Raw genomic sequence first — 26,053 nt, 5'->3', positions numbered from 1 at the left:
AATTAAGAAATTGATATTATGTTAAAAGTTGAAGTTGTACCTTGTGTAATTTATGGGATCACGCTTTTTTCAGTTTCAGAGAAACTCAATCAGTCAATTACCTCGTCAATTATCAGCTTCTGTCACACTTCAGTACGCTGTAAAAAAAATAAAAATCTATATATTTTACGGTAAAATACTGTCTGCCTCTCAGAATTTCCAGCTTTGTGACAGCCTGAAGAACTATTTTGTTTTTTAAACACTGCATCAAGCCTTCAGGAAACCTGTCCATGGGATTTGGAAGTCGTCAACCCAGTCTGCAGAAGTAATCCAGCGGGTGGACGACGGAGAGAGACGTCCAACATAAAAGGACCTTTCTGTGATGAAACTGAATCAAACTGAATAATATGAAAGTCCTCGTTATGAATTTGTGCATCTGTATGTTGTGGTTTGTCATGTGGTCAGCAGTTGCTGTCTTATAAGACCATATGGGGACACTTACGTAAATAAAATTAATTTAAAAACTGTACATGAACATAATTTTTATGAGACGATGACGTTTGGGTAAATGCATTTTCTTGCCCAGGTTGGAAAACAAACTATCATGAAAACATGAATATTTTCTTTTAAATGATGTACAGCCTTAAACTAAAAACATGAATATTTTCTTTTAAATGATGTACAGCCTTAAACTAAAGCAAAGAATGGAAAATAGTCTTTGCGTGTGTTAAATCTCTTTAATGAATCTAATTCAATATTACGTTACACCTAAACTTTCAAAAAAAGCTGTTCTTCAAGTTGAACTTGTCCTTGGAAACATAAAAACAACACATGACTCATTGATTTACATTATAATCCTTTGAGGACATGTTGAACTTGATAAAAGGCTGATCAATGCATTGTAATTGGTCTTTGGACACTAAACTCTAACCTGGAAAGTAAGAGCTGTATTCAGATGGAGTATGGAAGAGCATCAGAGTCATAAGACTTTCAGATATACTGTGGGGAAATATTTTGAATAATTCAGTTTTGGATAAGATTATCTGGAGTGGTATGTCCTGCTGTTTATGTTTTAAAGGTCTGATCATACTAGGTCTTTATTTCATGTCTTGGTTCTGGTAGATTCTCATTGTAAACTCAAATAATGATCACCAATATTACAAGGATGAAAAGCTTCTCCATCCTTGGATTCCCAGGACTTTCCCCGCAGTATTATGGACCTGTGTCAGCTCTGCTTTTTTTCATCTACCTATCTATTGCAGTAGGAAATATTTTCATTTTAGCATTTGTTGTCTATGAGAAGTCCCTGCAAAAACCGACATATCTTGTGTTTTGTCACCTGGCACTGAATGACCTAACATTTGGCACTGTGACTCTCCCTAAGATCATATCAAAATATTGGTTTGATGATAGCATTGTTTCATTTTATGGGTGCTTTACACAGATGTTCTTTGTTCATTATTTAGGCTCAGTGACGTCTTTCATCTTGTTGGTAATGGCTCTGGATCGATTTATAGCAATATGTATTCCGCTGCGTTATCCTGTGCTAATCACAAACAACATCATATCTGTGCTCTGTGGGTTTGCCTGGTTCATACCTCTGCCTTTGATGGTAGCTATTGTACTCCATGCCCTCACTTTACCTTTCTGTAAATCAAATATGATTACTCAGTGCTACTGCGACCACATTTCTATAACAAGTCAGGCATGTGGCAAGGATGTTAGAATAGTTGCAGTAACTACTCTGTGTATAGCCATGTTTTGTCTTCTGGTTCCTCTTGCATTCATCTTGTTTTCCTACATTTCCATTATGGTGGTTATCATGAAAATGTCCAATGCTGCAGGGCGCAAAAAAACCTTATCAACTTGTACCCCACAAATATTTATCACGTGCCTTTTTTACCTTCCCAGGTGTTTTGTTTATGTCGCTAATACTGTTGGATATTCTTTCAGTTTAGATGTTCGCATATTATTGATATTGCTGTACAGTCTTTTTCCTCCTGCTGTGAATCCAATCATATATTGCTTCAAGACACAAGATATTAAGCAGACTTTGATAAAGAGGCTGAAGAAAACTAAAATTGGAATAGAGATAAAACTTTCATATTGATGTAAAGTTGACAAGTGAGGTAGAATCCACGATATACAGCAGGATTGATAAGTCTGTAACATTTAGGACAAACTTCACCTTTACAACTTGGGTTTTAGATTTAACCTCCAGCTTTAATTGTTGTATAATTGTTTAATTGCCTGCCCATTTCTTTTCCAGATGTATTGCTTGGCTCTCTTTTTCTTTGCTTCACCTTTCAGTGCACAAGAAACAGTCATGATAAACTGTATCTAATGTCACCTTCTATCTGATGTACTGAAAAACACGATCTTTTATTCATTTTGTACACTTTCTTAAAATCTAATTATGAGATCTATCAAATTATCTAATCACAAAAAAATAAAATGCATTACTTTTTTAGTAATTAATATCCAGGGAATTCTAAATCATGTTTGAACTTTGAACGTTTTTTATCTTTATTTTATAAGCTCCTAATACATGATTGTGATATTATGTTCCCAGTCATATAATATTTAGTGAAGATGAAACAATAAAAGCAGTGTAATACAGTAAAACCAATAAAAACTAATTATGAATGAGGAGTAAAATTTATAAGGACTGTTCAGTTAATACTGCCAACGATCTGTTGTCCGCACATTTTAGTCTAGAAGCTTAAAGGCAACTGTAAAATCTCTTTTTTTTTAATGTAAGCTGTCTTGACACATGATTGCTGATGGAGGTTGATGTCTGTGAACAGCACTGTGCTATTTACTTGTGCTGATTTCTAGAGGTGTTCAGCACATGTAGAAGCAAATCTTTAACATTAACTTAACTTCGTGTAATACCCATGTTGTAAATATGTACAGTTTGTTTGGGCTTGGAATAGAGAGATTTTTTTTTTTTGCAAGAAGTGATATATAATGAATGATTCTTAAAAAGAGGTTAACATGTATACCTTTTTATGTGTTTGCATTTTAAAGCAATTCATAATAATCATATGGTACTGTAAAAAAAAACTGCAATTGTTTCACAAATAAAACACTGTGTGTCTTACTAATAACTATATTAAATTACAACTAAAGTCTTGTTTGTACTCTTACCCCACGTCATCGCGAGTAATACACGGCAATTCTAGTCAATGTATCAAACCAGCTCCGTCGTGGTGCGTTTCAGACGCGTCTCTACGCTCGGCTACGTGTAAATTACACGTCTGGTCTATTTTTGACGTTACACAAGGGTTTTCATTCGTTTGCGGGTTACATCCACTTGGAAGTACACAAGCCACTACACTTTTAATCTTCACCCAAAGCAGCACATCTGTAATCAGATAGCATCCCTAAGCCTAATAAGCTACTTTACATGACATCCTGACCTGACATAAAGGGCCAACAAATCCAATAAGAGAATAGAAACCACTCTTCTTAATAAACTACAACAGTATAAGAAGACTTTGTACACTTTGCCATTGTCAAAATCCTGAATAGCACAGACAAGGCGTTGGTTGGGGTCAGGTGTTGTTTTTTTTACCACCCAACAATATCCCCAGTCCAGGTCAGAAGTTCTCCACCCCAGCTGAACACAGCATGGGCCAAGCCTTGCTTTCCCTTCCTAAGTTGTCAGATAGTTTGCCAGAACTTCCTTGAGGCCAACCAAAAGTCCAACAGTGTGGTGCTCAGCCGGGAGCTCCCTTCATGTTCATGTTCATGTGTTATGAACATCCATACAAGTGTTAAGTTTTAAACGAGGTACTTAAGGTCTGGTTTGCTGCTGGTACTTTCCACCTGTCATATGTTTTAAAGTCATGAGTCATATAGTCGTTTTGGGAGTCATTGACAATCAATACATTCTATTGTTCAGGTATAAGGACATCTAGTAACTTTTTCTGTGACAACCACATCTACAGTGCGTTATGGTGGCATTCATAGTGAATTATACTGCATTCATGATGCTTCATGACACTGCAATACACTCAAAACACGTATAATGCTTTCTGATTCACTATATCAACAATCATAAAAGACATGTATATGTGACTCATAATGAATAACTTGTTGTGACTAGTTTCCATAAGACACGTGAAATTGTGAGAAACTTAAGAATTAAGCCGACTTCAGTACACATGTTTTCAACATACTGTACATCATTAGACCTGACTCTGAAGGAAGCTTTTACAATATATAAGTGGATGTTAAGGGAAGAAGACCAGAGTCAAAGTTACGGTCTAAAAGAATTTCTAATTTCGCTTCTAAGCTGATTTGTTTTCTTATTTGGCTGAACTGAAATTCATACGAAGAGGTGTGCATAAGACTGACATAACACCATCATAATAATGATATGACACCTGTCATGAACATGAAGTCTTTGTGTCTTCATAAATGTTTATGACTGTTGCCAGTTAGTCTCATTAAGTCTAATTAAGTTTCATTCTGTCAATTAAATAATTGTTGAGGAGGTTAGGATTAGACTTAATCAAGCAGATGACACTGCCATCATAGACGTTCATAAAGATTCCTTCATGTTTAAGACAGGTGTCATGTCAGTCTTATGGACACACATTCAAATAAAGTGTTAGAACATTTTTTCCTTAAGTTTTATTTTCCTTAAGCTGTGAGCTTCTCTCCCTTCTCTGCCTCCGCTTCGCCCTCAAAGGAATCAGGGCCATAAAGCTAGAAGCCACAAGCAAACACGACTAAATGCTGCGGTGTGTATCAACAATTGAAGGTTATTCAACATCATCTGTAGGATCCCTATCAAATTACTCGTGCAAAGATGCCTTCCTGCTTCTGTTAGATTAATCAAATTTTACTTTTCAAAACTATCACTTTGAAAAAAGTTTTGCAGTTAATCACAGCAGAGTTAAGACCTTCAGTGCACAGGGGTGCTGGCTCCTCTGAGAGTTAATCTCCACAAGCATCATTAGACCAGACTCCATAGGAAGCCTTTACAATATAAAGTGCAACACAAAGTCAGAGTCTTAAAAGGTAGTACGATATGTGACATGCAGGGCAGAGTGGTCACTGGGAGAGCAGGTGGAATATCTTCTGAGGTACTGCACATTTTCTGTGATATTACAGCATCAGTGGTCACATCACGTTTTCAATTTGTCTTGTTTACTTGTTTGTTTTATTTCATTTCTATTTGTGTTTAAGGGCTGTTTCTGTGTACATTATGAAATACACTAATATTACAACTATAAAAGATTTCATTATCACTGGATTTCCTGGACTTCCACCTGAATATTATGGAGCGGTGTCTGTTCTTCTCCTGCTTGTTTTTTTAGCCATTGTGGTTGGAAATGGTTTCATTTCAGCTGTTATCATGTGTGAGAGGTCTCTTCACAAACCAACATACTTGATCTTTTTTCACCTGGCAATGACAGACATCGCATTCTGCATTGTGACTCTTCCAAAAATCATTGCCAGATATTGGTGGAATGACATGATATCTTCATTTGGAGCCTGCTTTACACAGATGTATTTTGTCCATGCTTTGGGAGCTATTCATTCTTTAATTTTGCTGATTATGGCTCTGGATCGATTTGTCGCCATCTGGTTTCCCTTTCGTTATTCTATTGCGATTACAAACAAAACAGTATCTATTGCTTGTTGCCTGTGCTGGGTTGCAACATTCATACGTATGATGGGGATTGTGCTTCATGCTTCAACTTTGCCCTACTGCAACTTAAATATCATCACGCAGTGCTACTGTGATCATCTATCAATAACTCAGCTGGGATGTGGGGAAAATGTTAAATATGTGAAAACTGTTGCACTTATAAATGCTATGGTCAGTCTTCTGGTGCCATTAGGATTCATCATTTTTTCTTACCTATCTATCATCTTAGCTGTTCTGAAAATGTCTCACACTGAGAATCGCCACAAAGTCATGTCCACCTGTGCTCCTCAGATTTTTATTACTTGTCTTTATTATGTACCAAGATGTTTTGTTTATCTTAGTAATTATTTGGGATTTCGTCTGGGCACTGATGCCCGCATTGTTATTATCATGATGTACAGCCTCATACCTGCTGTAGTTAATCCAGTGATATACTGCTTCAAAACTAAAGGCATTAAAGAGGCTTTGATCCAGAGATTTAAAAATAGAAAAGTAAGCATTGCAATTCAAATTGATCGTAAATAAAATATTAAGCAACCATTTACTTCAGAGGAATAATGGGAAATAATCCAGTATTTGTTAGTTGTTATAAAAGTGCTATGTGCTTTTTTAGTCTACATTTTCTCTAATCATTTGTATATTTGTATACCGCATGACATTGAGTGCTTAATAGATTACATCTACAGACATGTACAGAATGTGTTCAAGATCAAATCAACTTTTATCTGTCTATAGTTGTACTGTCTATATTATACTACAAAATAAAAGCCCACAATAAATGTCTACACGTTATTATAATTCATTGAAATCTTTCCTTGTGTTTATAAGTATGCATCTGAGAGATTTTCAGACCTTGAAAATGTATCAGTAAAATGAATCTGTGCAATGTAGTGTGATTAAAAACAAACAACACAACACAACTGTTAACTATGATAAACGCATCACAACATGACCCAACCCTGCACTCCACTACTGTATGTAAATGCTTTATCTTAATTTCTCTTGGATGTTGAAGCACTGAAGAGCACAAAGATCCAAGGTAGAAGGCAGGAGTGTTCATCATTTTACATGATGTTTCATCATTGTAACTCAGTTTCATCCACAGCCAGCGCTATATTGAGGAGCCACACAGGGTAAAATGCAGGCCACATGTCATTATGCATTCACACTTCATAAAGACACATTAACCTAAAACAACTTGAAATATGACAGTTTTTCAAGCCTTTATTATTATTATTTATGTTTTTTTTAATCAATTTCTGTTTTATAATGTACAAGAAACTGATTTTCACACAGCATTTTCAATATTCATGTATCAAACAATGCACAAGAAGAAACAGGAGACAACAGATATACATATGAATAATTAATGTGACATTTACATTTAACGTGGCTGACTTTACCAGTTAGATCCTCTGGCTGCTCTGAAGATATAAAAATAAACTTTAATCAGAAGTCTAAATGAAAAGATAAAAGATTTTGGTTCAAGTGAAAAATATTCACTGCTTGTGCAGAACCTGGTCAAAGTCCAAACTAAAGCTCATGTCATTGATTTAGATCAAATCATTTCAACAACATTCAAGTATTAGAGTGCATAAATATTTTTTTCCTGTCTGTCTCATTATCTGCAACTATTAACCATTAAATAATTGCCTCTATGTCACTTTGCATATCGTAGCTGTGATTGGGTTGACTGGGCAGATTTGCAATATCCTCAAACACAGGAGCATAGCGGCTGAAAGGCAGGTGCATACTTAAAATATTCTCCCACTGCTCAAACACACCGGATGGAGAACTCTCAGCTTTGTGCCGACCTGCAGCAGGCTGACAGGTGTGATTTAAGAATAAGCTGACAGGCAAAATGCGTTGTTGTTTGAAGCTGCACCCTGACAGGGATGATTGGTCTTGGATATATTTCCTGGCTCTGATGAGAGAAAACTGTCCACACTCAGACTCCACGCCAGTGAATGTGCTGTCTGTTTCACTGTCAGATGAGACATCGATCACCGTGATGCACTTGGCAGGTCTGGACCTTAGAGATGCTCGATGTGACATTTTTTGCTCCGGTGGAGTGGTAATTTTCCTGATTTCTTCAAAAGTGAGGTATTGCACAGGCTCCAGGAACACCTTCCTGTAACAAGGCTCCTCCGCATCAGTCTCAGTTAACAACTGCTTATCCAGAGGCTTCATAGGACTTTTTGCCTTCTCTTCACTGGAACTATCTTTCTTAAATCCAGCCATCAACATCCTCAAGTCTGCCCACCGTTTAGGTTCTGATTTCACACACTTTGCGCTGTACAAATGTTTGGTCCAGCTGAGCTGCAGTGAGGCAGTGTCTGAATGAAATGCACTAGAGATGCTGCCGATTTCATAATAGTCCAGCTCACTGTTTGGCACTGGCTCAACATTTGACAGACTGGCATCACAGTAAAACTCCACACTTAATCTCTGCTGATCAGCACTCATTGGGTCATGTTGTGTCTGTTTTCCTGCAGATGCAGCACCTGTCAGAGTTAGGTTGTCATTAAAGCAAAACAGCACATTGTCTGTCCCTTGCTCTGTTTTCTGTGGCACATTATCACTTCGATGCTTTGCATTCTTCCGCCTCACTCTGTAAAGGACAACACACATTCCTATAAACACCAGGATGGAGATTACAGGGAGAACCACAGCTATGAGCCACAGAGGCAAACTGCCCTGCTCCCGCTCCTCAGAGCATTGATCATGACTCTCTTTGTCAGAGATGCAGATATCACAGGTGTGGTCAGACACGTTATGTAAACAGATGCAGGACCTGTTTTGCACAGTGGGTCCACACCTCCACCGGTTTGGACCTCTTCTGGCCTCCTCAGAGCAGGGCGAGGGAAAGCAGTCATCCACGGAACTGCAGCTCGACTGGACAAGAGTCGAACTAGGCCAGACGTCCACCATCTCACTGTGTCCAGTGACAGGCAGAGTGTAACCGGTCACATTGAAATATTGCACACATCCAGTAAAGCCTGTCACAAAAAATCAAGACAGTTTCATCAGTGTTAAAGTGCTAAAAATGTCAGGTGACCATTTCATGTAAGTTTAGACATAAAGACCGTATGAAGAATTGTAAATAAGTTTTAATTACTGGGGTAGATTGAAATTGTTTAATTATGTGACTTCAAATATAACTAGTGCACCTCTGTAATTAGACACACATGAAACTATGAACTATTTAACCATTTAAAAGCCCACACATTTCAACCTTTTTTCTGCTGGAAGCGCTTCATTGGCAATACCCATGGACCTTGGCCTTAACATTAGGTTTGTGTTGTCGCACCATACAACATTGTACTCATACACTTCCTCGCCTACACTGCTGACCTGACTGATTACAGACACCACCGTCAGTTAAAGCATTCTTCTCAGTTTGTTAATTGTCTGTGTGTGTCTCACTCTTTTATCATGGAAATGAAAACTGTATATTTACCTGACTGTTGGAGATTTGAATCAGTCACAGCTGCACCAAAAATAATCTTTTCCACACTAGCAGGAGTGAGATCCATACTTTGCTCGGATATGTTCAAGGCTGCTTTACCATCCAGAAGCAGAAAGGTGTTCTGTCCATTGCTGACCAAGGAGAGGACATGCCACACTCCGTCAGTCACGGGAGAATCCACAGTGAACTCTGACAGGCGTCCGGACAGTGTATATTTGGAAATGTACACAGGCTTTCTGTCTTTTATCTAAATTAGACAGAAACAACAAATCATTTTACACTCCAAACATAAATACAAGATGGATACATCTCTAAATAAAAGTATTTTATTGCTACCATTAGCAAAGTGGATCCTCTCTGTCCAACAACAAACATCAACACTCCATTATCTTGGGTCTTGAACTTGATATTAATCGCTGTTTGGCTTTTGGCATTTCCCTTTTTTTCATCATCCAGCAAGTCTTTTAGTAGGTAGTCTCTCTTGAATTGCTCCTTGATGACATATTCAATGTAGTCATTCCCATCAAATCGCAATACAAGCTCTTCTGACATTTCTATGAAGAAGAAATAATTGGATGGAAAACATTAGTAATATAAGTTAAGATGAAAATTAAATAAAAATCAACTCTGTACATTAGAAGCTATCTTTACCTTTAGTGCAGTTGCTTCCAGTGAAAAGGCTTTTGCACTCACAAAAATAGTCAGACCAACGATCATGGCACATGCCGCCGTTCTTACATGGGTTGCTGTGACATGGTGATGGTGTTGCCCGAGGACACCTTTATAAAACAAAGAGTTCCAAAGATTATCTTTTGGCAATTTCCATGCCTTTATTAGACAGGGACAGTAGAGAGATGACAGTGTAGAGAGAATACAACTATGATCCTCAAAACAAGGATACCGGTAGGGACCTCTATGGCACCAAGACAGCGTGAAACTATGGTTTAAATCATAAACCTCACAATGTATTAGAAAAGTGGATTGTAGAAGATACTTACCTATCAAGGATGTTATATGTTGCAAGGGCCATTGAAGGTCTCAGCAGGATGCCGTTCACATAAATGTTGCGGACACACCCAACAAAGTCATGGGTTTTTATCTGAGCAGGGTGCAGTAAAATAGATTCAAAAGTCCTCAGACCTCCAAATGTCATATTACTGCCAACGTCTAGTGTCCTGTTGTAGATAAAAACAGAGAAAGGTAATCAATAACAATGGATAAAGATAAAAAGAAATTCTGAATTAAGGAAAAGCAGTACTCTTCACAGCTACCTCGCTAAGCTTCTGCCTTCACTGTGTGAAAAGCAAAATCCATTGTTCTCAACATCTGTGCAGTTGTCCACATGCAAAGAACCCATCTGTTAAATACAAATAGGTCGAATCAGTCTTCAGATTCACTTCTCTCACTTCCAACTTACAGATTCCGTCTGAATAACCTTGTGCATGCACTGACTAATATTTGAAACTCACATTGCCAATCCTCCTGACAGTGACACTGTGAAAATATCCATCTGCCACTTGCTTGTTTGTCTGCAGCCTTACAGGTCCTGATCCCAGGTCATAAGACAGATGTATTGCCCCGTCCAGTATCTCCAGGGCAAAGAACTCTCTGCTGGACGATCCTCCAGGGTTGTACAGGAGCAAAGAGTTCCTCTGCACTGTCGCGAACTCTAGAGAAATTAAATTAGTCCTGCGGTCCAACGGGGGAAACTCCATGAAGGACAGTTCCTCAAAGCCATAACTGTGGTCCTCACAGTGGACTCCACTGACGCCTAACATAAATATGAATCATGGTGTTATTTAGATGAGAAGATTGATACCACCAATAGAAAAAAATAAACATATTTCTCCAAATATTGATCTTTTTTATGCATTATTCTTACCAAAGGGACACTGACAGGAAAACCCTGCCTGTGAATTGGTGCAGCTTCCCTGAACACAGGGAGTTGATCTACAGTGGTCCGTGATCTGCGCACACACTTCTCCTGGAAGAAGCAAATAAAGACCAGACTTTACATGCACTCTGGAATCTATATACACAGAATATATACACAGACTTTTTTTTTAAAATATACTCAAGTCTACCTTCAAATCCAGGCACACACTGACAGCGATATCCATCCTGAGTGGGAATACAAGTTCCTCCGTTTTGGCATTTTAGCTTCAGGCATTCGTCTACATCAGTAGAACAGACAAAGCCAGAGAAGCCACTCTGACAGTGGCAATAGAAACCTCCCAGAGTATTCACACATGTGCCATTATTCTGACAGGGATTCACCTCACATTCATCAATGTCATCTTCACACAGTGTCCCGGTGAAGCCTGCTGGGCAGGTGCAATTAAAAACCTCTTTCTGCGGTGACACAAAAATGACCGCCGTGCTTTCCAGAACAGCAACATCCTGACTGATGTAAACGTTTTTGTTGCACGTTGCCCCATTTTGACAAGGGCCGGTGTGACATGGATCACTTGTGATGTGGGAGATCGTCACATTACCCTGAGTCTCCAGTAGTTTCTTATGGCCTGCAGAGACACCAGTGGCTACTTCTCTGCTGAGATATTGACCGTTATAATTTTTAACCGCAGCCAAAAGAAGGATTTCCCTGCCAATACGCTTGATTCCAAATACATGAGTCTTAGAAGCCTGTAGGTTAAACAGACTGTCCAAAGCTTTCACAAACCGCAAATACTTATGTGTTAAAAATTCTTCCATTGAAGATGCTAACACATAGAAGAAGATGCAGCTGTCTATGGAGGCATTCGTGAATCCTTTGTAGTTTATATAGATGCTGTTGTTGACGGGGAAGTGAAGGTGGTCTGTAGCTTCAATAGTGATGTTAAATGTCGCCTCACCTTGAAAAGGAGACGACCTCAGCTCACATGTGTTATTTGCTATTGTAAACATATTAAGTGGTCCACTTTTGATGGCGCAGCTGAATTCATCAGACTCATCCTGATCCTCAGGATCAACATTGCCGATCATTCCTCCTTGGAAAGAATTTCCAAAATATTTCACCTCAATGAAGATATTTCTGGGCAATGAGGGGTTATCATTTTCATCCAGAATCTTGATCTGGATCATTGTTGTTGATGACAGCAGAGGGATCCCTGCATCCCTAACAGCCACCAGGACTTGATATACAGAGGTTTGTTCCCGATCAATAGTCCTTGTAGTGAATAAAACTCCATCAGTAGTCAGCGAAAAAGCACTACCTGCTGTAGGATTGACCAACCAGTACGTGAAAGGTCCCTGGTTTGGTGGCAAATCATAATCAGTGGCAGTTAACTTGGCAACTATGGTACCTTGAGGCTGATTTTCCTTCACTTCTGCCTCAGTAAATGTGAGTTTGGGAGCGTTGTCGTTAACATCATCAATAGTCACAATGACATTAGTAGTCCCAGTGGCTGGTGGAGAGCCATTATCAGTGGCTAAAACAGTTAGATTATACATTGGCAACAGTTCTCTATCAAGTGGAGAGTTTACTAAAAAAATTCCACTGGATGGATCAACAGCAAAGGAGGAGTTTGTGTTTCCACTTTCAATACTGAAGAAAACACGATTCCAGTCCAAGACGGAGTCCTGATCCACAGCAGTCACAGTTAAGACAGATGTCCCAACTGGGGTGTCTTCTGTGACATTCACCAAATAAAGTGTCGAGGTGAATTCAGGTGCATCGTTTGTGTCAATCACACTGATGTGGACCAATGCCTCATCTACACCAATACCAGTAATAACACCAGAGTTCTTCGCCATAACTTTTAAAACTACACGACTATTGCCTTGTTTCCTCAAACTGCCAGTCGTGTATATTTCTCCAGAATGTTTGTTGATCTCAAAGCCCATATATTTGTTTTGACCAAACATCAGGTAAAACACCTGACCTTCAGAGCCTCGGTCATCATCTGTAGCTGTTACTTCTCCAATCTTCGTTCCAACAGGCACATTTTTAAATACCGAAAAGTTAAATTCTTTTTTCCTGAATGTAGGTGTGAACTCATTGATATCTATGATTTGGATGACAACATGTGCCAAACTAAACAATGGATGACCACCATTGTTTGAAGCTTTGATTGTTATATCAAAGAGCTGCTCTCGCTCATAATCAAAGACCTCTGAGGTGGTGATTGAGCCATTTCTTGAATCAATTGCAAATTTATCCACATGACCAGCAATGAGAGAGTAGGATATTTGTGCATTTACCCCTGAGTCAGCATCAGTAGTCTTCACATCTAGGACATTTGTGCCAATTTCTAAATTTTCTGCCACTGAGGTTGTGTACTCTGAGGATGAAAATACTGGAGGATTGTCATTTACATCAATAACTACCACTGTAACATTTAACATTCCAGTTTTAGAGACGCGGCCACCATCCATGGCTTTGATTTGGAGTTGATAAATAACTTCTGTTTCAAAGTCAAGCTCTCTATTCAGTATTAGCAGCCCAGAGGCTTCTCCTACAGAGAATGGTAAATATGGATTTTCCTGGGTAATGCTGTACTTAATGGCACCATTGGGACCATAGTCCTCATCTTCTGCTTGAATTTTCCCAATTACCGATCCTACCGTCAAGTCTTCAGGGACAGAGAATGTGACATCTCGCTCTCTGAAACTTGGAGAAAATTGATTCTTTCCAGTAATTTCAAAAGTGATTTCTGCCTGTGATGATAGAGAGGGGGAGCCCTGATCTTTTGCAATAACTAATAAAGTGAGAACCAAATTTTCACTCTCAAACACACTTTGATATAACACTACTTTTCCGTTGTCCGCTTGGATCCAGAAGAAATCAGATGCATTACCACCATTTGAGTCATATTCAATAACACTGCTAGCATTATTGACATCCTGGTCTATTGCTGTAATCTGGATCACCTCAGTACCAACAGCCATGTAATACGGTATAGCAATCAGAGGTGGAAAAGGTAAAAATATTGGTGGGTAGTAGTTGTATGGTTCTAGTCTTACTGTGACAGTAGCGTTACTGTACAGAGGAACACTGCCACAATCAAATGCAGTGACTGTAAACTGGTAGATATCAAAAGTAGAATTTTGTAACATCATTGGCTGCTTTGTATAGATTTCACCAGAGGAAGCGTTGACCCAAAACTCCTCACTCTGTGATTCAATAACATACAAAATCTCACGGTTTTGCCCTATGTCTGCATCTGTAGCAAGAACCTGCATAACAAACACCTCTTTGTCTTTTGTTTCAGGCAGGACCACAGTGTAAAAATGATCAGAAAATACTGGTCTATTATCATTGACATCTGCAATGACTATAGTGACGTCAGTGCTAATGCTCCATGCTGAATCATTTGCGTTTACTTTCAAGATATAAATATCCTGCATCTCTCTGTCCAGAGGTCTTTCAATAGTGATGTAGCCAGTGGTGAAGTCGATATTAAATGGCATATCATCACTTTCGTCAATTATAGAGTAATTAATTATTGCATTGGCACCTGTATCATCATCAGTTGAGGTGACTTGTAGAATTGTGTGTCCAACAGGGGAATCCTCGGGTACCTCTGTGAGAAATATCTGTGAAAACCGAGGTGCGTTGTCATTTCTGTCTAAAACGACAACAATGACAATTGCTCTGTCTTTATGAAGTGGGTTGTTTAGCTCTGCGGCTTCAACTGTTAAATTGAATTCAGCAATATTTTCTCTGTCTAAACTCTCAGTGGTGCTCAATAAACCGTTTTCAGGGTCAATTGTGAAAAGATTTTCAGTGTTTCCTTCTGTTATGTTGTACTGCACTGTGCTATATTCGCCTGAATCAGCATCAATAGCGAGAACATCACAAACCCAGGATGGTGGGGAGTTCTCAAAAACCTCACACCTGTATTCGGGTTGGGTGAACTGAGGGAAGTTATCATTTACATCACTGATGTTAATGTGGATTTCTACAAATGATGAGAAAGGCGGCAAACCAGAGTCTCTGGCTTCTATCAACAAAGTGAACTCCTTCTTGTTCTCATAATCCAGAGGGTTCTCCACTGTCAATGCTCCACTTAATTGCTCCACATGAAACATGTCTTCAAAGTTTCCAGAAGCTAGATAAAAAGAGACGGGTTCAGCTCTGATGCTCTCTGCGGAGACAACCGCCACTAATGTTCCCACTGGCTCGTCCTCATAGAGGGAATCATTCAGAACATCCACATTCATCTGAGGAAACTCAGACATATTCTGAAACCGGATACTGATGGTGGTGACGTCAAACTTTGGATTTTCTCCAGAATCTTCCACATGTACATTGACAACAATATCTTCTGTTCTCTGGAGAGCACTTGAAGTTAAAACAGTGCCACTATCTGGATAGATGAAAAACAGATCTGAATGTTGTCCATATAACGAATACTGTAGCTCTGCATTCATTTCAGTATCTCCATCTGTTGCTCTTACTGCACAAACAACTGAGCCTGTAGGAAAAACAAAACACAAACAAAATAAAGGACTTAATCCTATGAAGTTTGTTATCCAGAAAGAAATATATAGCTATTAGGTGGAAATAAAAACTCTCACCTGAGGCCATCTCGGTGGGCACATACGCCACATAAGGGCTGTTCATAAACTGGGGCCAGTGGTCATTTACATCTCCAATGAGCACAGTAACAACCACTGAGCTCGACAAAGGCTGAGTGGGATGCTTATCATGGCCAATCACAATCAGCCTGTAGATAGCTACTGTCTCCCTGTCCAGGACATCAGTTGTAAACAGCTCTCCAGACGTTTCGTCAATGGCAAAAGGCACATCAATGTTCTCCATGGAATACCTAAAGAAGAGTCAAAAGATGCAACGCCCTTTCAGTGTGTTACATACAGTTTAAGTCAACATAATACATAGAACCTGCAACCTTATTTTACCTTATATCCGCACTGAGACCTTCATCAACATCAGATGCTGTCACCATGGCAAACACAGTGCCTGTATGACTGTCCTCAGATACTATGGTGTTGTAGACTTCTTCAGTAAACTCTGGATGGTTATCATTGATATCATCCACTATGACTTGTACATTTAGAGTACCTGTTAGAGGCGCCAGTCCTTCAAATGACAATGTAAATAATGAATTAGTTTAAAGTGACACTACAGAGGAACATATTGTTAACTTTGTCACATTTGAGCTTTGGCTTGAATCACCTGAATCAACAGCAATGATGATGACGGAGTACAACGATTCCCTCTCTCTGTCCAGGCTGTGTAAAATTTGAAACGTGCCATTGGGAGTGATGGAGAACAAACCGTCACTATTTCCTTTCTGTATGAAATACGTAAGCTGGCTGTTGACCCCTAAATCTTCATCCAAAGCTGAAAACTGATCAAAAAAAAGACATAAACAATCTAGAAATTAACATCGAAACATTCTACAATCAACACTGAATGTAGTACCTGATGTATTAGCTGAGAGGGGTCCTCTTCATTCTCCATTACATGTATGGTCAGTGTTTCTGGACTAAAGAGGGGTGCAAAGTCATTGACATCCAACACTGAGACACTGATAGCAGCAGTAGTAGATCTGGGTATGTTCCCCTGATCTACAGCTGTTATGGTCAAAGTGTAGTTTGAATCGCTCTCTCTGTCCAGTTTATCCATGACTGTGATCACACCTCGAACCGCATCCACCACAAATGGACTCGCTTGGGTCAATATGTGGCGCATTTGTCCATTAGTCCCAAAATCTTGATCATGAGCCTGAACCTGAAGCAGGCTCGACCCTCTGGGGATATCCTCTCTGACTGTCACACTGTAGGAGCTTTGTGAGAACTCGGGGTCGTTGTCATTTACATCTATAACGTGCACCGTGAGATTCATGGTGGTTGCCATCCTGGGTGAGCCTTTATCGGTGGCAGTTACAGTAATACTCAGGATATCTTCCTGTTCTCTGTCTAATGCCTCCTCCAGGTAAATGATTCCACTTCTGTTGTCAATGCTAAACACATCACCAGAGGTGTTGTTTAAATAATATAAAACTTCCCCATTGTATCCAGCGTCTTCATCCTTAGCATGTACAGTCATTATAACAGAATGAACTGCTGTGTCCTCTGGTACACTGACTGTGTTGGCTGACACAAAGCACGGTGCATTGTCATTGACATCCTCAACAACCACAATAACAAGTGCTGTGCTGGTGAACTGTAAAGACTCAGGCTGGACACAGTCGTTGGCTGTCACAGTCAGATTGTAGAGGGGTTGTATCTCTCTGTCCAGCTCTGTGTTTAGACATAAACTACCAGTTGGGTTTATGAAGAACATTTCCTCTTCATCTCCACCCACCACTTTAAGTTTCAAGTCTCCGTTGGCACCTGGGAAGACAGGAAAAGATAATACATGATGATTTCACAAACGATGACTCATAATGGTTTTGTGTCCGATAAAAATTAAGGAACTAAATTTTGCACTTTGCATGTGAAGGACCAATAATATGACCTGTTTGCTCATAATAAACTTTAATAAAGTACACATTAGCAATAAACAAAAGAGGTCAATAATATGAATTTACTGACAAATTAGAAACTCAAATGTGTTAACTTCTGCCTCCAGTTAAAAATGAGATAACAGCTGCATTTTCATAAAAACACAATCAAACAAATAAACAAACACAAGCACAAACAAGATTTGTGCCTGATCTGACTTGCCAAATGTATCATGTGTAGCCAAAAAATGTGTGAATATTAATTATGCTTTTCACACCCATAACTTGGAAGTTTTAATTCTCACAGTTATCCTCGCTTTTCTTCACACTGAACATACTGTGTGTGACTGAGCTCGCAAGTTTCGGGTCAACCTAATTTTACTGCTATGATAAACTGAAAAATGAGGCTGATATAAAGTACAGATTGTTATTAAAAAACAGATTTGGTCTCATATATGGTTATATCATCTCATTAGCTTTGCTGCACTGTGCAGTGCATTGACTATGGTCGAGTTGACCCACAGTAATAGAACAGACCTTCAAATCCCAGCTGGAGTGACATGTTAAAAAGAGAATAATTAATTAAAATGAATTCTATATTTGAAGTCCATGAGCAGTAAGGAGGATACATTATTAACAGACTTTTAACTGTTCATGTAAAAAATAATAGCTTTCCTTTCCAGAAACATATAAAAGTAAGATCTTTACTTCAGGAACATTGTTGTATCAGTGTCAGCAAACAACATGATCAATTAAAATAAAATGAGAGAAGGCTCGATCAAAGTAGGCTGAGGCTATGAATTAGAAATGAGATTTTCAAATTATATTTTGTATTTATTTTAGTTTTAAGTAAGTATTTACATTTTTAAATGTAAAAGTTCATAAGTTATCTTCTAATCTAACTCCTATAGTCTCACATCAGTCAAGCACTGATCCTGTGTATTCTGTGTTGATGGTATAAATATTTTTTAATACATGTTTAATATCTTCCCAAGTACATTTCTCTATGTCAAATTATTCCACTGGACCTACATGAGTGGGTCCACAGTATATTCTCTATCTTGTATGGATGAAAAGAAACTGAGAACCAAACAAGAGAGCATGGCACAGAACGGAAGAAACTCAGTAGCAGAGCTGTGCACATTAACTCCTCTGCTACCTTTAATTCTCTGATATATGAGATAATATCCATTTTCATTAAATGTTTCACACATATGTATATTTTTTTTCTCTGCAATTAACTTGTTCTAACAATAAATGTGTGCTAAAATGTGCATTTGGCTTCATACTAATTTGAATACATTCAATATGGTGAATTCTGTCAATACTATGAATTTAATCAACAACATGTGAATGTTGCTATAGCGTGCATTAGACACCCAGAGACCTGTACCAGGCCTGTAAGGGCAGCTTCTGGGGGCAGTAATTGTATGGATCCCCCACATGTATTTTTTAAGACAATGTTTTTTTATTCACTGTTGTTCTGCAACATTTAATTTCATTTGGTGACACCTACTTCATTGTTTTCATAAGATGAATATATGGCGACATCTGCTGAATGTTAGATGAATGTTATATTTTTCTTCTGAACTTACCATCATCTTTATCAGACACATTCAAGGACAAGAAGCAAGTGCCAACACGGGTGTCTTCAAGCAATGAAGCAGAAAAGGTATCCTGACTGAAAACAGGGGGGTTGTCGTTCACATCCAGCACATTGACGTACACCCTGACACTGGATACCTGTGAATCCCCCTGCTGGATCACCACAGTGAGTATGTAGAAGCTTTGTGCTTCAAAATCCAGGCTGCGGGATAATAGGAACTCCCCTGAGAGGGGGCTGAGGAGGAACAGGTTCTCTCCGTCATCCTCCTGCACTGAGTATGTGATAGGCGTGAGAGTCTCAAACGCTGTTTCCACCTTTCCCACAACTGTTCCTGACAACACATGAATAATGCATAATAAACAAGTGATCTATTGACTGTGGAATAAAAAGAAAACATTTGGCAACATTACTGTCAAAAACAGAAGGACCTTAACTTTCATGGAAATTAGACAGTATAAAATCACAATTTAAATAATGTCAACCTATCATGTAATACTTAAAGTAAACATTATATATTTATGCCTTATTTTACAGGGGGAAAGGCCTCTCTGCACAGATGACTAACCTGGTACTGTGTCTTCTCTCACTTCAAATGAATAAACAGGTTTGGAGAAAGCCATCTGTGTTCGCCATCTGTTACGAGAGCGTATGCTGACTGTGTCATGTTTGGGCACTGCATCAATTGATGTATAATACCAGGAGGGAAGCGTATGCTGTCCTAAGACGCTGTCTGCAGACTGCCTCTCGCTGCTCACATTCACTGTGTTTCCAAATGAAGGTTGATAAGAGGATGTACTATTAAACACCTGAGGAACAAGAGAAAAAGGGAAGAATTACTCCTCCTGTTTAAATACACTGTAACTATATACATTTGATAAATAATAAGATTTAAACAGTGATGGAGACCAATTATCTCAGTCAGTCTGCAGCATAAATAACTTACCAGAAAATGAAATAATAAAATTGCAGATTTTCTCCACTGTCCGGCAGACTCCATGATAAAGTTTACTTTGTAGGTGGCTCTTCCTTGGTCATAATTAGAAAATAATAAGATCCTAAGCAAAAGAAAACAGACGCAGCAGTGGAAAAAGTCCTGGAAACCTCACAGCAATACCTCCACACAAGGCCGACAAATGGAAAACTATAAAGGCTGTATCCATAGTGATTACTCAATCTCTTCAGTTTGTAATCCTAACTGACACGCCCCTTTGACATCACTCTATGCAAATCCAGCAGTGGAAGCTTTTGGGGCTACAAAATGCAGCAGAGTTTGTAGTTGTGATATGTATTTCAAAACGTGCCTCCATAATCTTTAAATTAATTAATTAGTTCACATGTATGCCTTTGCCTTTTTGTTACAAAATTAACTAAAACTTTTGAGAAAAGAAAAGAGGAGAAATAAGATATATCACTACGTTTTGCTGAATTAGTCTGTTTTATATTCTCTCCATGAATTTTACTATTGAGTTTATTCCTCCGTGTAGAGATGAAATGGCCTCTTTGAACAGCTGCTTCTAGTCAGGTGGCCTAGAGCGAGCCTTTCTCACTGCATGTCAGACAGGGGGGTGGACTGCATTCAGAGACTGCAAGGCGTTCATACAATTGGTGAAAGGAGAGAGAAGAAAAAAAAAAAAAAGCCGCTCTAAATTACAGGTTTCAAAAGAGAGCCGACATGACACAGGAGCACTGAATGTTAAAACTGAATTTAAATGAAGAGACTGTATGTATAATTATATATATTATTATAAATAATAAATTGCTGGCATTGTATTGCTATTAGTGCCTTGCAGTCAGTCACATATAACATAATGCATACCGCCCTCCATAATAAAAAAACTACTGTTGTGACCCTAATGTTAACTACATGCAGGAACACTGAGGATAAAAATCTCTTTCTGTTACGCCCTCTGAAAGGAGCCCACTGTGGCTTCATTCATATTTGCAAACACTTTTGAGAGGACAGTTCTTTGTATGGCAAAGGGCAAAGCTGCTGAGAAAAGCCTGATAAACGGACATGTGAACCCCCTTTAAGGGACTGTGAGGCCACCGTGACTGTGAGACTGTCTCCAATTACACACAGGGGGGAACTCTATCCAGGCAAAGGGCTCACTCTGGGGAAATGCACACACAAAAACACTAAAAGGACTTTTCTCTGGACACTTTGGCGAGACTAAAATAGATGCACAACATTGCGTATTTTGGACGTGGGCAGTGAAAGGACTCATCCTCCTTTAGTCACAAAACACAAAACACTTGTATGTCTATTTGTCTTGTTGGTAAAATGTGTCTGTGTCATGGTTGTAATTATATCTTCTCAATAATATAACAAGGTGACATTAGAGTTTACTTACAATTATCATCATCATCATTTTTTGTTGTATTGCTCATCATATGATCTTTCTCTTTAGTTTTATGTCCTTAATCTTCTAAATGAATCATTATAAGAAACTGTTTTCAGAAGGCAACCCTTTTGTTATTAGGCTGATTTTATTTGCTGGAGATCTTTCTTTGAAAATGTGAATGAAGTTATGATCATGTCTGACAATCGTCTTGCATGTGCATAAAACAAAAACAGACTCAGTAGTTTAAACTTTTAACTACATATAGTGTGCAATTTATTTGAAACATGGCGCCACCTACTGGATTTAGGTTGCTCAAACTACAGTACAATAATCAACCAGTACATTTTTTTCAAGTACATGTGGTGGAAACAAACAGAAATATGGAAGACTAACACAAGATGGGGTACAAATCAGGCTGTTAGATAACTCAAACATTCGTTTATTTCAATATTATTCAGACCGCAGGGCATTGATTCAACTCTTCTAACTTCTAACTAAGACATATTTGACTGTGTTCATATCATTTGTTGCTTAAATTTCCCTGAAGCAAACTGTATATTGTTTAGTTACAACGGATCAGAACGTTGACACCATTTTGAGTTTTAAATAGTGTAACTATGCTGTCAAAGTACAATCTGACAGCAGAAACCAGGCCAAAGAGCTGACGTCCTGTATTGCACTTATTCTAGTGTTTGAATTATTCATGTGCATAATTAATAGGCTCCATGTTAATGTTGGGTTTTTGCCTTTGAGATGTCTTGATAACTTAAAATTAGAGGACGAACAAACAACACATTTTAAGAAAAATGACCTTTATTGAAGACATTCTTGAATGTCGACAGCTGCATTTGATATTAGAGTGGTATTCAAAGAATAAAAAGACATTGGGACGTCACATAAAAAAATATTTTTCAAAATAAAGAAAATACACTACCAACCCAGAAATCTCATTTTTGAGTTGTAACACCTAAAGACTAATTTCATACGGATTTGCAGTCCTTCTAAATTGTTACAGAATATGGCAAGAATAAAGAACTACCACTAGAAAATCTCAAACTGAAGATATGTAGTGTTAACTTTACAAAAAAAGGAGAATAACACTGTACATCTTAAAAACATTAAATATACACATGTTCTTGTTCAGTCTGACTTGTTTCAAGATGGTGAATTGAGTATATTAGGGTTATATGGCATAAACAAAACTTCAGATCCAATCCGTATGCAATTACTCATCATCCTCATCATCGTCATCGTCGTCCTCCTCCTCTCCCTCTTCCTCATCCTCTTCCTCGTCATCGTCGTCATCTGCTGTAGCAGCTGATGCTGTATCCACTTTGCCCTTCGTGCGGTAGGCTACAATATCCTGAGGAGAGCACAACAGACGTGTTGTTAAGTGTTGCGCAGAAAATCTTAATGTTCCATCGTAAAAAGAAACTTTCCCGTATGGACCTAAAAATAAAAATAAATGTCTTGCAAGGTCCATTTACCTTGTCGTATTTCTCCTTCAGCTTGGCAGCCTTCTTCTCATACGGCTGCTTGTCCTCTGCAGACGAGCTGTTCCACATCTCTCCCAACTTCTTTGCCGTATCTCCGATAGAGAGTCCAGGATGCTCGCCTTTTACCTTGGGGCGAAAGTCAGCACAGAACAGGAAGAACGCAGACCTGTGGAGAAACATGTGTCAGTGTTTGAAAAAAGGTATCATCATTTACTCTGCATAAAGTTGATTGTGGTACGTACGGTGGTCTCTTGGGGGCATTGGGGTCCTTGAATCGCTTCTTCTTCTGGCCCTTGGGAGGAATGTAATTCTTCATTTCCCTCTCATAGCGCACCTTGTCTAGTTTGGCCATGTCTTCAAACTTGCCTTTCTCTTTTGATGACATTGTCTTTAGGAGGGACAAGAGATTTTAAAATAATCTAGACACACAGAGAATTAAAAAAAATATATATATATATTACTAATTAATCGACTTTACCTTCCAACGCTCAGAGCATTTCTTGGAGAACTCTGAAAAGTTCACGGAGGCTTCAGGATGTTTCTTCTTATGCTCCTCTCGGCATGTTTGCACAAAGTAGGCATACGAGGACATTTTGCCTCTCGGCTTCCTTGGATCCTTTACCATCCTGGATTATTCCTAAAAAATAAATAATAATTATAATGTAAATAAATATGTTTTAAGTAAACATATCCATATATATTCATGCAGAGGTAGTTGCAAAATAACTAAAACATCCCCCCTATAATTGTCTGCCCTCTTTGCTTTGTCAGTGCCATCTATTGTTTAAATGGGGAGGAGGAGGTGGGAGGAGGAGCTGACTGATAATCCATTGTATGCAGAGGCCACAACATGATGCTTCATTTTAATAATAACAACAATAACAACACTTTAACTGCTGCTTTACCTCCAGCATGCATCCAAAGCGAAGTCTGCACGGCGCTAAGGAAAAAGCAGCAGTGTCGTGTTATACTGTTATAGTAACGTTAGCCTCCCCTCATTGATATAACCGGCTCGTAACAGGGCCAGATGAATACATTAGCATCGACTGTTAGCCATCTTGCTTTGTGTCCTCTTTGCTTTAAAGGCTAGGCTAGGCTAGGCTAGGCTAGGCTAATTCCATGATGACGGTTGATTAAAAAAGCATCATTACGTTGCTAACAACGGCTAACACACAAACGCCCGTTCTTTGCTCTTATTAAACCGGCTGGCTTCGTTTTTATTTAACATTAATAGTCTGGCCTGGTATGGATGATTCAAATTACTCGGACGGAGGATGTCCCCCCCTTCCTCCCCCGTCTGTTATCACCGCACCTCCGGCTGCATCAGCACCAACCTCCGTGCTAACGAGCTAGCGCAACCAACGGCCGACCGTTGACCGTTGGCAGCTCGTCATCACCATGGAGTTACCGTTATTAGCCGTTAACACGCCAACGGCCGCCACGTAGTAAATTAGCTCGGTCATCGCTCGCTGGAGTTATTTATTTATTTTGTTTTGTGTTATTATTTTAAAGCCGCGGTTGATTTTTTTTTAGTGTGCAGCTAAGTTAGCTCAACATCAGCCCGCTTTACTTATCGTGCCCATCCGTGCTCGAGTCATGCAACTACAAATGTACAACGCTGATATACACACAGTGCAGCCGCCGTTTCATTCATAAACACGCACACACCGGGTTTGTTTTTGTCAGTGAACGCTGAGGATGCTTACCCCACTACAAAGTGTTACAAGAGGCCAGCAGCGGTGTGCGTCGGTACGTCTCAAACAATGGGACGAAAAGCTCCGTCAGTGCGCGGTCTTTTGGCTGCGAGCAGCCCGTCAGTGTTTATCCCTGTGTGTCGGGCTCAGGCTGGCGGACATTGGCTGCCGTCAGCCCCGTGGAGGATCTCATTGGACACCGGCGGTCTCAGTCACGCGTGTTGTGCAGTTGGCTGTCCGAAACACGACGAGGCCATGGCGCTAAACTTGAATGAACACACGCTCAGCATGGAGGAGAGATAACACAGTGTGAACAATACTACAATACAAGACTTTAAAAAGTACACTGAAGTAAAAATAGATATGTATCATGAATGAACTATCATTCAAGTGGTTATATATTCTATTAGACCTTTATCACCGTGTTTTACAAAGAATGAGTGTCACTATATGATGGTGGTATATATTTGTGTTTTTAGTTATTTATTATTTTCAATTTTACTTAATTCATCGACTCATTTTAGATAGATAGATACACACCACCATCTTCACCCCCTTCTGTAATCTGACACAAACATCACTTTTTGCAGTTGTTGCACATTATTTAACTGTAAATTTGATTTTTTATATACCTTTTTATATATGTATAGTTTATATATATATTTATATTATGTTCTTAATAGATGGTTACTTATGTTGTTTTTGTTTGTTTGTATACCTGGAGTATTGTAACAAAAATAATTTCCCCCTGGGATTATTAAAGTATTTCTGATTCTGATAGATAGATAGATAGATAGATAGATAGATAGATAGATAGATAGATAGATAGATAGATAGATAGATAGATAGATAGATAGATAGCAACAACATTTACACAATTTATTTTTATCAAAATATCTATGGGTTGTGGAATACTTGACATAGGATAAATACAAATTGTGTAACTACCTACAGTACATGATATTAAGGAATGAAACTTTAATATGACTTGCATAAATGTAAAGAACAAAAACAAAACAAACATGTCAAAATACTGAAAATTTTCATAATTTATCCTGTAATGTGCCTCACTACACCAAGTGTGAGTTACATGCAATTAATTTGTGTACTGTGAAAATTAAAGTAATAAAGCATATTGTGGTATTGTTATCTGGTTTGTTTCGAGTTGTAGAGTTTATTATGGAGGATTTATATCCTGTAACAGAAAATACAATACATTTCAAAAAATGTAATACAGTCGGTCTACATCTGACATCTGATGGATTATCAAGAATGTTTTTTTATATCTGTTTTTTATTTATATTTATATCTATCTAAGTCATGTATTATCTGTTTTTTATTTATATTTATATCTATCTAAGTCATGTATTTAAACTGAAGACACATAAGTA

General features: G+C 38.6%; 4 protein-coding genes across 5 annotated transcripts; 2 read left to right on the top strand and 2 right to left on the bottom strand.

Moving 5' to 3' along the window:
• The first annotated feature begins 1,123 nt into the window (after nt 1-1,123).
• On the top strand, nt 1,124-2,089 carry LOC104923302 (olfactory receptor 52E8-like). Its single transcript, XM_010736360.3, has one exon. It carries the CDS (start codon nt 1,124-1,126, stop codon nt 2,087-2,089), a length of 966 nt encoding a protein of 321 aa, XP_010734662.2.
• A 3,108-nt stretch (nt 2,090-5,197) lies between these two features.
• On the top strand, nt 5,198-6,169 carry LOC104923316 (olfactory receptor 52B2-like). The gene has a single exon (XM_010736374.2). It carries the CDS (start codon nt 5,198-5,200, stop codon nt 6,167-6,169), a length of 972 nt encoding a protein of 323 aa, XP_010734676.1.
• Nucleotides 6,170-6,945: 776 nt separating this feature from the next.
• On the bottom strand, nt 6,946-20,127 carry LOC109139183 (protocadherin Fat 4). Its single transcript, XM_019261822.2, has 16 exons — nt 20,074-20,127; nt 19,696-19,936; nt 19,120-19,461; nt 16,501-17,414; nt 16,252-16,426; nt 15,975-16,155; nt 15,633-15,883; nt 11,198-15,529; nt 10,996-11,097; nt 10,583-10,884; nt 10,385-10,470; nt 10,112-10,288; nt 9,765-9,892; nt 9,450-9,667; nt 9,105-9,360; nt 6,946-8,643 (listed from the first exon to the last, which is right to left on the bottom strand). The coding sequence occupies exons 1-16, from the start codon at nt 20,125-20,127 to the stop codon at nt 7,286-7,288; spliced, it is 9,117 nt and encodes a 3,038-aa protein (XP_019117367.2). The 3' UTR covers nt 6,946-7,285.
• A 2,140-nt stretch (nt 20,128-22,267) lies between these two features.
• On the bottom strand, nt 22,268-24,920 carry hmgb1b (high mobility group box 1b). 2 transcript variants are annotated; one of them, XM_027280917.1, is made up of 5 exons: nt 24,675-24,920; nt 23,447-23,605; nt 23,211-23,356; nt 22,960-23,134; nt 22,268-22,835 (listed from the first exon to the last, which is right to left on the bottom strand). In XM_027280917.1, exons 2-5 carry the CDS (start codon nt 23,591-23,593, stop codon nt 22,698-22,700), a joined length of 606 nt encoding a protein of 201 aa, XP_027136718.1. In that variant the 5' UTR covers nt 23,594-23,605; nt 24,675-24,920; the 3' UTR covers nt 22,268-22,697. The 2 variants fall into 2 exon arrangements, with proteins under 2 accessions (XP_027136718.1, XP_027136719.1); XM_027280918.1 differs by lacking the exon at nt 24,675-24,920 and adding an exon at nt 24,281-24,408.
• Nucleotides 24,921-26,053: the final 1,133 nt, after the last annotated feature.

Source organism: Larimichthys crocea, chromosome VII (assembly GCF_000972845.2).
Source record: "Larimichthys crocea isolate SSNF chromosome VII, L_crocea_2.0, whole genome shotgun sequence".
In the NCBI taxonomy this organism is placed as follows: Eukaryota; Metazoa; Chordata; class Actinopteri; family Sciaenidae; genus Larimichthys; species Larimichthys crocea.
Note: the sequence above shows the minus strand (reverse complement) of the source record. Positions and strands in the feature narration are given on the sequence as shown.